We start from the raw sequence: 18465 nt of genomic DNA on the forward strand, positions 1-18465 counted from the left end.
AGCCTTTGAAGTTTGGAAAGGAGGAAGCGGCTAGAAATGGCCTCACACTTCTAAGGTGAAGGGGGCTGGATGCTGAATGGAGGGTTCAGCAGCACCTTCTCAGACCTTGCTAGAGAGAACAGCTGGAAAGTTCTCAAGCAGCATACAGAATTTCAGCTGGTACTTCAGAGTCCTTTGGAAAGCCAGGCAGGAATTCCTTGTGCAGGATCCCTGAGTAGGCTGCCAAGGCCAAGGGATCCTGCACCCTTGCACCTGCCTACGTGTCTCTTTATCTGTCATCAGTGCAAAGGCCTGGAGACATGTTAGGAGAAACTGAGCTTTGGACGAGCAGGCAGAGTCATACACAGAGTCTAGATCTTCTTGACCTTGAGTTTTAGTTCTCACACTGTTACAGTGTCTCAGAAGTGAAAGGGTTTTGACACTGTGCTGGGCATTGCTTAAGAAGCTGAGACAATAACTAGGCCTGCTCGTTAGACGCTGTTCTGAGACTCACTACACACCAAGTGCCAAAAGAAATTCCAGGTTAGGGAGTGCCCCGGTGGTCTAGCGGTTAGGATTCCAGGCTTTCACTGCTGGGCTCCATGTTCAATTCCTGACCAGGGGTTAACTGCGATTCTGCAAGCTGCGTGATGCAGCCACCTACCCCACCCCCCATACAAAGTCCCAGGTTAATTAAAAACTTACAGATAAAGGCTACAACAAAAGAATTAAAACAAAACTTAGGCAAATATTTAGCTGATTCTAGGGAAGGCTTAGGGGAGAGTCCTTTTCCAGCTCCTAGAGGTACCTACAATCCTCCACTCACCACCCTCTTACTCCATCTTCAAAGCCAACAACTTGGCATCTCTCAGACTCTTCTTTCATCACCACACCTCTCTCTCTTTCTCTTCCATGTTTAGGGCCCTTGTTATGACACTAGGTCTACCCAGACAATCCAGGATAATTTTCCTAGCTTAAAGCCAGATAATTAGCAAACTTAATTCCACCTGCCATATAAGCGCAGGTCCTGGGGATTAAGAAGTCTTTGGGGTCGTGATTCTGCATACACAACTGTATTATTCCATATACGAATCTGTCTGAAACTATTTAACATTAATATTTTAAATATTAAGCATTTAAAAACCAACCCTAATGTCTATCTTAGTGTATGGATGACACAGGCTATATATTCACAGGATGAATGCTATGTGCCCATTGAAAGTCATAACGTAGGAGAATATATAGTAACATGGAATGACGTTCACTATACAGTAAGTTGTGTGTATGGGGATTCGTCTTCTCATAAAAGAACATGCACAAGATGATACCAATTATGTAAAACCAAACCCCAAAATAAACCTACATGCAAGTGAAAAGTAAATGGGAGGATATAGGTCAAAATATCAACAATATTTATCTCTGGATGGTGATTTTAAATTTCTTTTGCTTTTCTCCATTTTCCAAAATAGACATTACACGTGCATCATGTTTTCAAAGAGAAATAAAAGCTGATCGAGAACGTCTACCTAGGACAATTTTCTGATCAAGTATTTTTTAGCTTTTGACAACACTCGCTCAATCTCCAGGATGGTGCTCTTCATGAAAAATATTTCAAGTCTGGTCATCGGTGACACTCGCTGTTTTTTCAAGTCCGAGCTGTCCACTCTGGAAAGTGCGACCCACGGAGGACAGGAAGGAGCCACACAGTAAACTAAGCAGCAAATAGGTGCTTCTTCAGAACTTTTTCAAGGCCAAGCAAACCCAAAGCACAGCCACACCCCACAAAGAACTTAATAACCAGTAATTTGGAGCCGGATGCACAAGTAAAGGAGCCTCTTTCATAACCTCGCTGGCACGTGTTAATGGTTTTAATTAATAATACTGTTTTTTAATACATAAAAGAACATAGGCATCGCCCATGTGCCTGCCAGCTGAGTGGCGGAGAGCGGAGTGTGTCTTGCCGGCGGGACCGCTGACAGGACCCAGCATGCCCACCCTGGTCCGCTCCCGAAGCCCGAGGCGGCTTCCCAGACGAGAGTGAGCAGCCTGAGCTCGACCCTAAGCACTCCTGGGCCCAGAGCAGAGACCTGAGGCCGGGGGCCCTAGCCCTGGAGCGCGTTAGAATCCTGGGCTTTGCGGTGTGGGATGGGCGCGCGCTTCAGCACCTCCCCTCTCCCAGCACTCGTGGATCCCGGCCTGAGCCAGCCCCCTACCACCGAGAGGTGCGCCTAGAGTGGACGAGCCCGCCGCTTCGCTCCTCCTAGCCTCCTCTATCCCGGAAGTTGACGCCGCGCGCTTCGTCGCGTGCTGCTCGCTGGGGTTGTAGCCTTAGAGATCTGCACGGGCTGGGCTTGCGAAAGGATCAACATGCCTGTGAGTTGTTTACTTTCGAGCTTCGCGTTTGTGTCGGCCTTCTCTGTCGCCCGAGGGGCCCCGAGGACAGGCTTGATCCATGGCTCCGCTGGGCCCCGGGACTCCCCTGAACGCCGCTCGGCGCCTCGGATGGCAAGGCTCTTTCGCGCGTGGCGGACTTGTTGGGACTTGCCCGGGCGGCGCGGCGAGCCGGGCCCTGCCAGGGCGTGGAACTGGAAGCCCGGCGCCGCCCTGGGCTGCAGTCGGGAGTTGCTGGTTGGCAGGGGACTGCTCCCTGCGTACCTTACTCAGCCCCCCTGGGTTTCGGTGGTCACCCGCGAGGCTATGATCGTTTCTGTCTTCTTGCTTTCCTTTATTTTTGTGGCTCTTGCCCCCCTCTGCCTCCTCTCGGAAGCGATTTTTATGCTTGTTTCCTTTTTAAAAACTGTCTTCGAAGTTGCCATACAAATTAACTCTATCAGGGACAGTCAAGCGTCAGCCACTTGAGTTCTTGTCAGATCAGACGTTGAACCCAGGGGGCAGAAATCACCTCGCTGTTGACATTCTCCGGGTCTACCTCAGCAATTTCTTTTCTCAGCGGGTCCACCAGGGTCAGGATCATTAGCACCACAGTTTTATTTTCTCTGGCGACTGTTATTAGTTACGAAGAACGGAGTTAACCTTACCATCTGTTTCCGGATCATTGTAAAGCCCCTTAACTGGGACTTAAGAGAACGCAAGCATTATAAAAAGTGTTGATGAAAGTTAACAGGCTTAAAAAACAAAAACTAAAGTGTTGTCTGTGCTGAGTATGACTGTTATTCCTATTTTTGCATGTATATTTTACATATGGTTAAATCTGCCAGAGTTGTGGTGTCATTCTAGTACTCATACTGGTTTTTTTTTTCTTTTTTATTCAGTTAGCTAGAGATTTACTGCATCCTTCCTTGGACGAGGAAAAGAAGAAACATAAAAAGAAACGGCTGGTTCAAAGTCCAAATTCTTACTTCATGGATGTAAAATGTCCAGGTGAAATTTCAAATTTTAATTCCTTTCCTAAGGAAAATTTCTCTAAAGGACTACTTATAGAATTTCTATAAGGACTGCTCATAGTCTGTTGTGTACATTTAGATATTAGGAACCTCTGTTGGAGTAGAAGTGGGATTACAGAATTGGAATGTCATAGGGTTATTTTCATAATAAACCACTTCAGAAACATTTGGGTAGGGGTTTGTGAAGATGGGACTTCCACAAGGGACATGGCATAGAACTTATTAAGTCTTTAAGCTTGCTCAGATGGTAAGTTTTCTTTTTCATGGTTCAATGAAAAGTATATTGATTCTTCATTGTAAAGCTGTGGGATCCAGTATGGTGGCCATTAGGCATATGTAGCTAGCGAGCACTTGACATGTGGCTAGTCAGAATGGAAAAATTCTTTTTCATTCTTTTTTTTCTTGAGGTATAACTGACATAAAACATTATAGTTTCAAGTGTATGATGTCATGATTCCATATTTGTATATACTGGGAAATGATCACAGTAAGTCTAATTAATACCCATCACCATACATAGTTATAGTATTTTTTCTTGTGATAACTTTTCAGATATACTCTTTTAGTAGTAACTTTCAAATATTCAGTATGGTATTATTAACTGTAGTCACTAGGCTGAATCTTTTTTTCTTGTTTCATGCTGTATCATTAAAGTGTGAAATACACACCAGATTTTGAAGATATAGGGAAAAAAAGGCTTTGATTACACGTTGCAGTGATATTATTTTGGAAATACAGACTTCCATAGATTATATTATTAATTTCATCTTTAAAAAAACCACTTGTTTTTAACGTGGCTACTAGAAAAGTTTGTTACCGATGTGGTTTGCACAGCACTGAAGTTCCTAATCTTTTACAAGGTCTCTACTAGAAATACATTCAACAGGTGCTGTGTTTTCTTCTGCTTTTCACTTCTAACACTGCCCTTTTTTAGGTTGCTACAAGATTACCACGGTTTTCAGCCATGCTCAGACAGTAGTGCTTTGTGTAGGCTGTTCAACAGTGCTGTGCCAGCCAACAGGAGGAAAGGCCAGACTCACAGAAGGTAAATCATTTGGCATTTTCTAACCCAGTGATGAGATTTTATGATTTTAGAGTCTTTTTACAAAAATCAGTTTAAAAGAAATCATAGATGCATAATTACCAAAATAATTTTTATCTTTCATTGTGTGCTCTTTTTAGTAAAGAGTGCCCTTTTAAATTAGATAAGTTTGTACTCTTGACCTTGCAAAGAATTCCATAATCTGTTATTTGTCTTAGTTTAGAACATCTAATTTTGTTGTATTATATTTAGTCAATTTGCTTAACTTGGAATATTAGACATAAATCAGAATAGAGTAAAAGAATAAATACATGTAAATATTTTGTCTCCTATGTATTTGGTACATATGATTTAAGATAGTTTTTATCATTGCTAGCTAAGCAACAGATAACTATATTTAATATGTTAGAGGTTTGATTTCTATGAGCAACTCATGATTAAGACAGTCGCATTTTTAATTCTTTCACTTTTCTGCAGTGAGAAGAAATAATACATATGTATATAATTTTCCATAGTAGTACTTAGAGATTTACAATTCAATAATGATATTTAAAATTGGCCTGTGACATTTTTGGTAACATGGTAAATTCCATGTTATTCTCACTGGAAGAGTTATAAGTGAATTGGTAACAAATCCAAGATCTAGTTAGTATGACCTGGTGAGGTCTAACTTTGAAGTCAGCACAATATTTAAGTGCAGTATTCTGCTTAAAAATGTACTTGCAAGATTGCCAAAACCTGCATACCGTGCCATGATCTTAGAATTTGTGCCCACATGCTGACATGATTAAAAGGGTACATATGTACCAGAGTTTTCCTAAAAGATCTGAGATGAACTCTAACAAAAATTATTTTATGGAGAAAAGAATTCAGAATAGTTCTTAAAAATTAAGTTTGCATCTTCTGACAGCTTGCATTAAAGTTTTAACTCGTGGTCTTAAATGAATTTCATTATAACATTTGAGAGGACTTAATGAGTATTTAATCTAAAATTTCTAAAAGCTAAGTTTTTATGTAAAAAGTACTTTTTATCCTTAAAACTCTATACCAGAGATAGAACAGACTTGTGTTTAATATGCTCTTGTGATTCTTTTGCAGGCTGTTCATTTAGAAGGAAGCAACACTAATGATCCACACAACTTCTTAAATTTGTGTTCTATCGCAGAAAGCCTTATCAGTTCAGTAATTCCAGTTAATCTACCAAGATAATGTAATTACATTTAATTTTGTAAGGTATACAGCAGCACTCTCCTATTTTGGTGTCAGTTTTTCAATAAAGTTTTGATTATGGGCAAATTACTTCTTTGCTTTTTTTAAAGTATGTGTTAATATGCTATACATTTATATATACTGTGTATGTGAGTTTGGTTTAAACATTTTTAAAAGCATATTCTGATTAGTTTGTGTCTCACTTCAGGAATAGAAACTCAATATTTATTTTAGGTCATTTTTCAAATTACTCTGAAGGGGTTGTGCTGTGCTGTGCTTAGTTGCTCAGTCTTGTCCAACTCTTTTTGACCGCATGGACTGTAGCCCACCAGGCTCCTCTGTCCATGGCAATTCTCCAGGCAGGAATACTAGAGTGGTTTGCCATGCCCTCCTCCAGGGGATTTTCCCAATCCAGGGATGAAACCCAGGTGTCTGGCATTGCAGGCAGATTGTTTACCATCTGAGCCACGAGGGAAGCTTACAAATGGAAAGCTCATTATTTATTAATTCTAAATGTAGTTTGGTTTTGTAACTATGGAAACATGTATAGAAGTACATATTTAATGCAGTAACAATCACAATGTAATGCCTTGGATTTATGTGCCCATAACATACTGCATAATTTAGTATAGTAACTGTACCTGGCATCTGAGTTACTTAATAGAAAGCTCTTCAGGGGTAGAAAATTTGAGAGGAGGAATCAAGAGTATTGTGATTTTTCCAGGATGTCCTGGCAGGGGGCAGTAGATGGTACTACGTTCTCTGGTCCAGACAGGTGAGCACTGGTGACTGCAAAATATGTTAAGTGGCTCTGTAGTTTCATTGTCATTTTTATGGTTTATAAAGTGACCCTTGGGACTTAGGAAGTAGAGTATATCTCTCCCTTTCTAGCCCTTATATGACTTCCCGTTAGACTGGGAAGATAACTGCTTCTGTTTACCTTTTATCTTTAAGCCAGGTACTTTCTACCACGAGGTGTTCCTATACATACACCCCTAATCCGAGAGACTGATCCATTAACAATACTGATTGTTATATCAGAGGAATGTTGCGTGAGAACTGAAGAACTGTGGAAAGTTTGGGGTGTATTGTATGAGAAGCAGATAACTCAGGGCTTCCCAAACTTTCTTGGTATATAGCCTCTTTAGTTGCAGTAATTTTTTTCATGGAGTCCCCTGGCCAAAAGAAATAGCTAATGGTTAAATTTATTAAGTAGTTAGATTATAGCAGTTTGTACTAAAGTAAAAAAACTACATGTAAATTAGAACCAAAGTGATAATTTTTGCTTCGTTCTTAAATGACCTGCTAATAAAATGAGTGTGCCTTCTGGGTATTCAATATTTTTCAAAATTTGGATCACATTGGACACTGCCATCTTCATTTTTTCCACATTGATTTTTGCATAGTATTAGATTTTTATTACAGCAATGACCCAAAACCCAGCTTCACAAAGATGTATCACCAAAGGAAATGTGCTATCTAAATGTATCATAATTACCTGGAACTCGACGTTTGTGTGGTCTCCAAAAGAGGGCAGGTGTCAATGTTTGCTCCAAGGCACCTCAGCTTGCACAGTTTAGGAATTTTGGCAAAACCTGTGATAAACAGGGAGCTGCTGCTGCTAAGTCACTTCAGTAGTATCCAACTCTGTGCGACCCCATAGACGGCAGCCTACCAGGCTCCCCCGTCCCTGGGATTCTCCAGGCAAGAACACTGGAGTGGGTTGCCATTTCCTTCTCCAATGCATGAAAGTGAAAAGTGAAAATGAAGTTGCTCAGTCGTGTCCAACTCTTAGCGACCCCATGGACTGCAGCCCACCAGGCTCCTCCGTCCATGGGATTTTCCAGGCAAGAGTACTGGAGTGGGGTGCCATTACCTTCTCCAAAAAGCAAATTCTTGCAAATTTTCTTGGAAATAGCATCAAAAGAAAGTATGGTACTTTAAAGAACCTATCTAAGAGTTAATTTAAAGAGATATTTGGCACTGGGAACTGAATGGTATATTAAGTTTTATTTCATTATTAAACAGTATTACTTGATTTGAAAAATGCTCAGAGGAGAACATTTAGACTTTTCCAAACTTAAATAATACGTTTTCCAAACATTATTTACTGTTTTTCTTCAATACTATCATTTATACTGTCCTCATTTTTTTTTGGCCTTGCCACAGGGCATGTGGAACCTTGGTTTCCCTGACCAGGGATGGAATGCCATGCCACCTGCAATGGAAGTGCAGAGTCTTAACCATCGTCTTTGTTTTTTAATGTAAGGAGAGGTTAACCTATCCCATAAATTAGAAAAAAAACCTAAAATACGTAAAAATAACTAAAAATTAAATTCTTGGCTTCTGATCTGATCAGATAAATGGTTTCTTATCTGGTTGCCTCTGTAAGTCATCTGATAAAGTTTAATTTTTGTTTTGTTTCAGATATAATGTATACCGTAAAACTCAACACTTTACAATATAAATTTCAGTGGTTTTTATTCACAATGTTGTTCAACCACTGCTAATATCTAATAATTTCAGGCAGTTTTCATTATGAGAAAAAGAAACTCCATACTCATTAGCATTCACTCCTCATTGCTTCCTCCTCCCAGAACCTGGCAACCGCTAATATATTTTCTATCTCCTTGGATTTGCTGTCTGGACATTTTATATAAATGGAATTATAGAATACATGGCCTTTTGTGTCAGGCTTTCATTAACATAAATATATATCATGGCCATTCATCCATGTATCAGTACTTCATTCCCTTTTTGACTGAATAATATTATGTTGTAAGAATATACATGTTTACCCATTAATCAGTCAATGGACATTTATGTTTTATTCACTTTTTGGCTATGAATAATGCTGCTATGAATTTATGTATACAAGTTTTTGTGTAGACATATTTTAAATTCTCTCAGATATATATACCTAGAAGTAGAATTGCTAAATCGGATGGTAATTGTTTAGCTTTTTGAGGAATTGCCTGTTTTCCAAAGTGCCTGCACCCTTTTATTCCTACTAGCAACAAAGCACAAAGGTTCCAATTTCTCTACATCCTTGTCTGTTTTTGTTTGTTTTTTAATTATAGCCATCTCAGTGTTTGTGAAGAGTTACCTCATTAGGATTTTAATGTGCATTTCCTTGATGACTAGAAGCTTCCCTCGTGGTGCAGAGGTTAAAGCGTCTGCCTGCAATGTGGGAGACCTGGGTTCGATCCCTGGGTTGGGAAGATCTGGAGAAGGAAATAGCAACCCACTCCAGTATTCTTGCCTGGAGAATCCCATGGACGGAGGAGCTTGGTGGGCTACAATCCACGGGTCGCAAAGAGTCGGACACGACTGAGCGACTTCACTTTCCTTGATGACTAATGATGTTGACTATATTTAAATGTCCTTATTGGCTATTTGTATATCTTTGGAGAAATGTCTATTCAGATCCTTCATCCATTGTTAACTGGGTTGCCTTTTTATTTTTGAGTTGTAAGAGTTCTTACATATTTTAGATACAAATCCCTTATATATATGGTTTGCAAATATTTTCTCCCATTCTGTAGCTTGTCTCTTCATCTTTTGTCCTTAGAAACACAAACATTTTTAATTTATATGAAGTCTAATTAATCTAATTTTTGTTTGTTTCTTGTGCTTTTGGTGCCATATCTAAGGAATTATTCCCTATTCCTAGGTCACAGAGATTCATGCCTGTTTTCTTTTAAGAGATTTATAGTCTTCATTCTTACATTTAGGTTTGATCTGCTTTGAATGAATTCTGCATATGGGAAAGGGAAGCAGGGATCCAACTTCATTCTCTAATTCTTTTTAATGACTGCACAACAGTCCATGGTGTGGAAGTACCATAATTTATTCAGTATTATCCTATTGGTGGGCAATTTGTTTCTAGTTTTTTCCCACTATAATCAATGCCATAAATATATTTAAGTATTCCTTAATAATAGCACTGATTTCTGTGGGTTAGATTTATAGGAGTAAGACTGCTGGTTAGAAAGACAAATATATTTTTAATCAAGTGATGTCAGACTGCTTTTTATCAGCAATATATGAGAGTATTTTCCCCCTTCCCCATCTTCCATAAATAAATGGAACCCTCTTTTTTTTTTTTTTTTTTTGCCACTTTGGTGATTGTAAGGTTATTTATCATTGCTACTCTAATTTGTGGGCTTCCCTGGTAGCTCAGAGATGGTAGAGAATATATTTGCAATGCAGGATACCTGGGTTCAGTCTCTGGGTTGAGAAGATTCCCTGGAGAAGGGAATGGCAACCCACTCCAGTATTCTTGCTTGGAGAATTCCATGGACAAAGGAGCCTGGAAGGCTACAGTCTATGGGTTGCAAAAAGTCAGACACAACTTGAGTGACTAACACACTCTAATTTGTATATCTAGATTACTGATGAGTTTAGAAGTGGAAAGAAGCCAGAATAAGATACTATCTTCCTAGGGTTCATTCTCTCTCTCTTTTTTTTAAAACAACAATAACAAATTTTTCATATTAGAACTTTGGTTAAAAATAGTAGGAATATAGTTTCCTACTGATGCTGTAACAAACTACAACAAACTTGGTGGCTTAAAAAAAACAAACACATGAATTTATTATCTTACAGTTTTGGAGATCAGAAGTCCAAAATGGATCTCTTGAACCTAAGATCAAGGTGTATGTTTCTTCTGGAGGCTTTAGAGGGAGGATCTGTTTCCTGGTCTTTTCCAGTTTCTAGAGGCTACCTGTATTTGTTGGTTACCGGCCCCAGATTACTCCATCCTTTACTTCTGTCATCACATCTCTGACTCTAACCTCCCACCTTCCTCTTATAAAGACCTTTGTGATTACACTGCATTCACCTGGATAATCCAGGATAATCTACCTATTTCAGGATCCTTGATTTAATTACACCTGCAAAATTTCTTTTGCTATGTAAGGTAACATTCACATATTCTGGAGATAAGGATGTGGACATTTTAGGGGCCATTATTCTACCTGTCATAGAATACAAAGTTGAAAAATTCTATCCAGATTTGAAAATTGAGATTCTGTCTATAGTAATAATAATAAAAATTCCCTGCAAAAAAACAGTCCAGGACCAGATGGCTTCACTGAGGAATTCTACCAAACATGAAAAGAACTTAAACCAATCCTTCTCAAACTCTTCCAAAGGATTTAAGAGGAGGGAACATTCCTAAAATCATTCTGTGAAGCCACTACTGCGCTGATACCAAAATCAGAACAAAGACAGTACGAAAAAAGATCATAGGTCAATACTGTTGATTAATGTAGATGCAAAAATTCTCAACAAAATATTAGTAAATCGAATCCAACAACACATAAAAAAGATCATGTACCATGATCAAGTTGGATTCATCCTAGGGTCACAGAGATGGTTCAACATACACAACCAATGTGATAAACCACATCAACAAAAGAAAAGACAAAAACTACATCATCTCAATAGATGCAGAAAAAGCATCTGATAAGATTCAAAATCTACTTATGATTAAAAACTTACTAAAGTGGGTATAGAGGGAACATATCTCAACATAATAAAAGCTATTTATGATGAACCCACAGCCAACATAATACTCAATGGTGAAATGCTGAAAGTCCTCCCACTAAAGTCTGGAATAAGATAAGGACGCCCACTCTTACCACTTCTATTCAACATAATATTGGAAGTCCCAACCATAGCAATCAGACAAAAAAATAAAATGTATCAAGTTGGAAGAGATAAAATATGCAGATGACATAATGCTATATATAGAAAACCCTAGAGACGCCACACAGAAACCATTAGAACTGATAAATGAGGCCATCAAGGTATACCAAGATACAAGATTAATATACAGAAATCTATTGCATTTCTTTACATGAACAGTGAAATATTAGGGAAAGTTTAAAAAAATCACTTTTTAAAAAATGTAGGAATAATCGTGACCAAGCAGGTGAAAGACTTATATGCTGAGAGCTATATAACAAATTGATAAAGAAAACTGAAAATGATTTAAAGAAATGGAAAGAAACCCCCTACTTTTGAATTGGAAGAACTAATATTGTTAAAATGGCTATACTACCCAAAGCAATCTACAGATTTAATGCAAGCCCTATAAAATAACTGATGACATTTTCCACAGAATTGGAAAAAATAATCCTAAAATTTATATGGAACCATAAAAGACAGAGAATTGCCAAAGCAATCCCTGAGGAAAAAGAACAAAGTTGAAGGTATACTGCTCCCATCCTTTAGATAATACTACAAAACTACAATAATCAAAGCAGCATGGTATTGGGACAAAAACAGACATAGATCGATGAAACAGAATAAGGCACTCAGAAATAAACCCACACCAATGGCCAATTAATCTTTGATAAAAGAGGCAAAAATATATAATGGAGAAATGACAGTCTCTTCAGCAAGTGGTGGTGTGAAAGCTGGACAACTGTGTGTGAATCAATGAAGCTGGAACACACAAAAATAAACTCAAAATGGCTTGAAGACTAGGAATTCCCCTGTGCCCCAGTGGTTAAGACTCTTAAGAGTCTCTCTCTTGATAAGAGAACAACATAGGAAAAATTCTCAATTTGAATTTCTCTTAGGGAAGCAGGTTAGTTTTGATTATTCTACAGGAACATATTGGAGCTGCCACTGCCATCTGCACCCAGAGCTCAGGAGACACCAGTTTCAGCCCTGCTCACTGTTCTGTTGTTGTATTCTTAAGTCCATGAGTATCTTTTTCATTTTCTCATTTCACATTTTATATAGAGGTGGTGTTTAAAAGTATGACTCTACTGTGCCATTTTTGTCTTTAATTTGCATAATAATAAGTTGTGTATGTTCTTTATTTGAAGCCAGATTTACTATTTAAAATCCCAATATATTTTTATTCAATTTATATGACAATTTTTTAAAACTAAATATTTCACCTATAAAGTTGCATGCTACCGAATGTCCTTTTATTGGGCCTGTAAATTTTAGAGTTTTTTTTTAACGGGAAGACAAGATAATTTTAGAACAGCCTTTTGAGTCAGACAAGCCTGGATTTGATATGAGTTCTAATGGTTAATTGTTATGTGACTTTGGGCAAAATATCTATAATACTTTCTACTTAATGGGGTTGTTTGAAGATAAAATGAGTTAACATATATAAAGTTCTTAGCACAATGCCTGACACATAATGAGCACTCTGCTAATAGTATTCTTTTAAAGAAAAAAGGATCCTGTCTATTCAAAATCAAGAACTTTCAAGTTCTATTTTTTCTTTCAAATTATTTACCCACCTCATTACCACACTTGAGCATAGCTGTGTTAACTACTGCTGCAAACCAAGCCACCCCAAAATTTAGTGGCTTAAAATAATGACGACATTCTTTTTCATGATTCTGTGGGTTGATCTTACCTTGGCTCATCATGTGGCTGCCTTCATCTGGAGGCTCAACTGGACTGGAAGGTCCAAGACGACTTCAGTCACATGTCTGGTGCTGGCTGTCAGCTGAGGTATGTGGTAAGCTAGTCTGGTTTTCTTACATGACAGTCTTGGAGGCAGAGTTCTCAGAGGGTAAAGATGGAAGGTTTGAAGACCTCTTGAAGCCTAAGCTCTGGAACTTATGCAATATTCCACAGGTCAAAGCGAGTCACAAGGCCAGCCCAGGTTCAAGGAAGTGGAGAAACAGACACCACCTTTGGCTGAGAAGAGAGGCAAAATCACATTGCAAAGGAGCATGCAAAATGGAATGGGAGGAATTTGTGGCTATTAAAAATTTTACTACATTTTGGGAGAACTCCAGTACTTATCAAGCCTATTCATTCTCCAACTCCATGAACATGTCCACAATCAATTTTTAAAGAAATGCTTTATTCATTTCCCCTATTCTGGATGGGCACAAACATAGGTAGGAAATTTAGAGGAAATCCAGGTGGCCAATGAATGCGTGAAAATAGGTTTAACTTCACTAACAGTAGGTAAATGCAAGTAAAAATAATCAGGTATCATTTCCTATCCATTGCTCAGTCAAAAAATAAAGTCAGTGTTGGCATACATACAACAGAATTAGGTTCAGCTACATTAAATTGTCTACATTCAAGCATCTTCTGATCTGGAAAAATAACAATTTCATATGGTTCAACTCGAAGAAAGGGATGTTCCTTACAGCTCTGTATATAATAGTAAAAGAAAAAAATCTGTTAAAAAATGGAGAGTATAATGTGATTATGTTGTTGTTGTTAGTCACTAAGTTGTGTCCAACTCTGCGACCCTAATGGATTATAGCCCACCAGGCTCCTCTGTCCATGGGATTTCCCAAGCAAGAATACTAGAGTGGGTTGCCATTTCTTTCTCCAAGGGATATTCCTGAACCATGGATTAAACCTGTGTCTCTTACATCTCCTGCATTGGCAGGCAGATTCTTTACTGCTGAGCCACCAGGGAAGCCCATATAATGTGATATAGTCATACAATATCATACTTTATAGCAGTTAAACTGGATTTATATTTATCAATTGGAGCAGATCACAAAAAATGTTAAATTTAAAAAGGGAATGTAGAAAATGTTTTAGTTACATTTATACAAATAGCACAATAGTATACACATGCTGGATCATGGAAAAAGCAAGAGAGTTCCAGAAAAACATCTATTTCTGCCTTATTGACTATGCCAAAGCCTTTGACTGTGTGGATCACAACAAACTGTGGAAAATTCTGAAAGAGATGGGAATACCAGACCACCTGACCTGCCTCTTGAGAAATCTGTATGCAGGTCAGAAAGCAACAATTCGAACTGGACGTGGAACAACAGACTGGTTTCAAATAGGAAAAGGAGTACGTCAAGGCTGTATACTGTCACCCTGCTTATTTAACTTATATGCAGAGTACATCATGAGAAACGAGGGACTGGAAGAAACACAAGCTGGAATCAAGATTGCCGGGAGAAATATCAATAACCTCAGATATGCAGATGACACCACCTTTATGGCAGAAAGTGAAGAGGAACTAAAAAGCCTCTTGATGAAAATGAAAGTGGAGAGTGAAAAAGTTGGCTTAAAGCTCAACATTCAGAAAACTAAGATCATGGCATCTGGTCCCATCACTTCATGGGAAATAGATGGGGAAACAGTGTCAGACTTTATTTTGGGGGGCTTAAAAATCACTGCAGATGGTGACTGCAGCCATGAAATTAAAAGACTCTTACTCCTTGGAAGGAAAGTTATGACCAACCTAGATAGCATATTCAAAAGCAGAGACATCACTTTGCCGACTAAGGTCTGTCTAGTCAAGGCCATGGTTTTTCCTGTGGTCATGTATGGATGTGAGAGTTGTACTGTGAAGAAGGCTGAGTGCCGAAGAATTGATGCTTTTGAACTGTAGTGTTGGAGAAGACTCTTGAGAGTCCCTTGGACTGCAAGGAGATCCAACCAGTCCATTCTGAAGATTAGCCCTGGGATTTCTTTGGAAGGAATGATGCTAAAGCTGAAACTCCAGTACTTTGGCCACCTCATGCGAAGAGTTGACTCACTGGAAAAGACTGATGCTGGGAGGGATTGGGGGCAGGAGGAGAAGGGGACAACAGAGGATGAGATGGCTGGATGGCATCACCAACTTGATGGATGTAAGTTTGAGTGAATTCCGAGAGTTGGTGATGGATAGGGAGGCCCTGAGTGCTGGGAACTGAACTGAACTGATACATAGTATACACATAGTATATATGTATATACTTGGCTGTGAAAGTATTAAACAAGGGAGTGGATGAATATATATCAACTGACAGCAGGTCCCTGCAGGGCAAAAGTAGTGGGGCTTTGGGTGATGGTTCTAGGGGTCTTCAGTTTTATCTATTAAGTTCTACTCATTATTATTTTTAAATGAAGAAAAGTTGACTAAATGATAGCATTTTAAATTCTGGTTATTGGGATTACATGGGTATTTGCAATGTGAAACTTTTATGCTTTCTAGTATTTTCTTTCCCCAGAAAAATAAAAGATCAGGGGAACTCCCTGGTGGTCCAGTGGTTAGGACTCTGTGCTCTCACTGCCAAGGGCCCAGGTTCAATCCCTGGTTGGGGAACTGAGATCCAAAAGCCTCATGGCACAGCCAAAGCAAAACAAAATATCAAGTAGCGATTCATGGGGTTGCAAAGAGTCGGACACGACTGAGCAACTGAACTGAACTGAAGGATAGAACTCAAGACTATTTGAACCTGAATCAATAGCAAATAACAATATAATTCTTTATGCCTATAGTTGTGAAAATGTATCTGTAAAATCCTAAAGGTTACAAGGAGAGGTTATTATTCTATAAAAGTAACTTCTTTCTTAATAAAATACAATAATAAACTCTAACCCATCTAAATGAAGATTTACATTTTTTCTATAAAAACTACAAAGACATATTTCCAGGACCTCAACTATCAAATCTGGAGCAGAATTTTGAAATTTTTTATTCTACCACAGGAAGGTAAAGCAAATTGTTTGTAGCCAATAACCACCTTGACAAGTTGTAAATTTCAGGAAAAAAAAAAAAAATGCAAGCAACTTGTGTCAAATTCTCCTGAGTTCTTTTCCCGAAAGGATCAGCCACACCACAATTACCACTTTGGGAGATGCGGAAATTTATCAAAGCATTTCTAACATTTCTCTCTAGCATTTATCAGAGCATTAGGTAAGAAAATAAGTTATTATGGTCAATAGGAATTCTTAATGTGGGGTCAGTGAACCCCTGACGTTTGTACATTGATTCACTTTGAGGAAATCCCCAGCTCTTTCTCATAGCTTAACAAGAATCCTAAAAAGTGAAAAACTAGTCTAAAGCCAAGTACCCTGTTCACAGTACACATTAACCAACTTCACAGATATCTTCACACTTTGTGGCTGTGCTCCCTTGGACAGTCAGTCACATCGCACTTCTCCCCAACACTCAGACAATGTGCTTTCCTCCTCTCCCTGTGTAAATGTCACCTCCTTGGCAGGTCCAAGCATTTCGCTCTGTGGTCTGTGTTAAGGTTCAAAGCTCACATTGGTATCACATGATCAATCTGAAAACATGATTATTAAAAAAAATTTTTGTCTGTAGTGTGCAGCATATGTGATCTTAGTTCCCAGACAAGGGATTGAAGTCACACCCCCTGCATTGAAAAGTGGATTCTTAACTACTGGACTACCAAGGAAGTCCCAAAACATGATATTTTTATCAGAAATATTTTTTTAAATTGCTGTTAATTTGATTTCCCTTTTGTCACAATAATTAATGTTTAAAATTTAAAGAATAACATTAAAGGAAGGCATTTTCTATTTATCAAAGAAGTATGGGTTGAAAAATTTGACAAATATGAATAGAAGACCTAGAAGTCAGAAGCCAGAAAGAAATAAGGAGATGAAATGGATCTGTTGTAGGGAGTTGCTGTCTGTATTTTGACCTCTCAGAAATATCCATCTACTTACCTCTATGGATCAAAGTAGAGTGAAGAAACGGCTGAGAGTTCAGAACTATAGAACAGGCCTCTTTTATTTGAGAATAAAAAAACTTCCATTGCTTTTTGAATTTCCCCAAATTCAGTGTAGTCTCCAATACTGATCATCTATGCCTGTTACAACAAAATTTCCCTGTATGTCAACACTATAATAAGCCATCCATGCAGCCAGTCTCCCAAGATGGCTACCAATGAGCCTCACCTTCTGGTATTTATTCAGCCTTTGTGTAGCTCTCTCCCACACTGAATCAGGGTTGGTCTGTGTGATCAGGAGAAATTGGCATAGGTAGTACTGTTACTGTATGGCCTTCAAGGCTAGATTATAGAAGACATTGTGGCTTTTACCTTCTCTCTTCAATCACCCAATCTGAGGGAAGCCATAGGACAGTCAAGCAGACCTATGGAGAAGTCCACGTAGTGAGCCACTGAGACCTCTTCCCAAAAGCTAGCAAGTGACAGAAGCTTCTTGCTGATAGCCACATGGCTGAACTATCTTGGAATTAGATCCTCTAGTCTCACTCTAGCCTTCAGGTGACTGAAAGTCCTGCTGACATCTTGTCTGAAGCCACAGGAGAGACCCTGAGCTAGAACTGCTCAGCTAAAATGCTCCCAAACTTACAAAACAGAGAATTTTTGAGATATAGTAGTTTGTTATGCAGCAATAGATAATTAATGCACATTACAATTAAAGAAGCCAGACGCAGAAGACCACATATTATAATTCCACTTATACGAAATACCCATAATAGGTAAATCCAAAGAGACAGAGATTGGATCGGTGGTTGTCAGGGCCTGGGAGTAGAGAGGAATGCACAGCAAATGTTAATGGGTTTAAGATTCCTTTTTTGGGTGAAGACATTCTGGAATTGAATGGGCACACAATCTTGTGAGTATACTAAAAACACTAAATTGTACACTTTAAAGGTTGACTTTTAAGGTATATGAATTGTGAATTATATCTGAAATACTTATTTTTTTACACTGTAGATTTTGATACCTGGAAGCAGAGTGCAGCTATAACAAAAACCCAAAATGGGGGAGTAAATTTAGAACAGTGATTAGAAGTTGGAAGGATTTTGAAAAGAGTGTCAGTGAATGCCTGAGGAGCCTTGAAGAAACTGTTTAGAAGTATGATGGCCTCTGAGGAGGCTGCAGGTGTGGACTTAAAGGAGAGTAAGAAAATGTTACTGGAAATTGGAAGAAAGAGGATTACTGTTGTGAAGTAGCAGGAAGTTTAGCAACATTATTGCCTGCAAGACCACAGAAAGTAGAAAATGTGCCTAATGAACTAAGTAATCTAGCTGAGATTTCCAGACCCAGTACTGACTCTTGGCTTCTTCTTGTTGCTCATACTACAAAGCTGGAGAGAGACAAGCTA

General features: G+C 38.6%; 1 protein-coding gene and 1 non-coding gene across 2 annotated transcripts; both read left to right on the forward strand.

Moving 5' to 3' along the window:
• Nucleotides 1-2256: 2256 nt before the first annotated feature.
• RPS27L (ribosomal protein S27 like) lies at nt 2257-5724 on the forward strand. The gene is made up of 4 exons (XM_004010547.4): nt 2257-2352; nt 3252-3360; nt 4318-4428; nt 5524-5724. Exons 1-4 carry the CDS (start codon nt 2347-2349, stop codon nt 5550-5552), a joined length of 255 nt encoding a protein of 84 aa, XP_004010596.1. The 5' UTR covers nt 2257-2346; the 3' UTR covers nt 5553-5724.
• A 9888-nt stretch (nt 5725-15612) lies between these two features.
• On the forward strand, nt 15613-15685 carry TRNAE-CUC (transfer RNA glutamic acid (anticodon CUC)). Its single transcript has one exon. It is a non-coding gene; the product is annotated as a tRNA-Glu (tRNA).
• Nucleotides 15686-18465: the final 2780 nt, after the last annotated feature.

Source organism: Ovis aries, chromosome 7, assembly GCF_016772045.2.
Source record: "Ovis aries strain OAR_USU_Benz2616 breed Rambouillet chromosome 7, ARS-UI_Ramb_v3.0, whole genome shotgun sequence".
NCBI lineage: Eukaryota > Metazoa > Chordata > Mammalia > Artiodactyla > Bovidae > Ovis > Ovis aries.

Coding starts and splice junctions, on each gene's coding strand:
- RPS27L (XM_004010547.4), top strand. Junction 3,361..4,317: donor CATGGATGTAAAATGTCCAG/GTGAAATTTCAA, acceptor GCCCTTTTTTAG/GTTGCTACAAGATTACCACG. Junction 4,429..5,523: donor AAAGGCCAGACTCACAGAAG/GTAAATCATTTG, acceptor ATTCTTTTGCAG/GCTGTTCATTTAGAAGGAAG.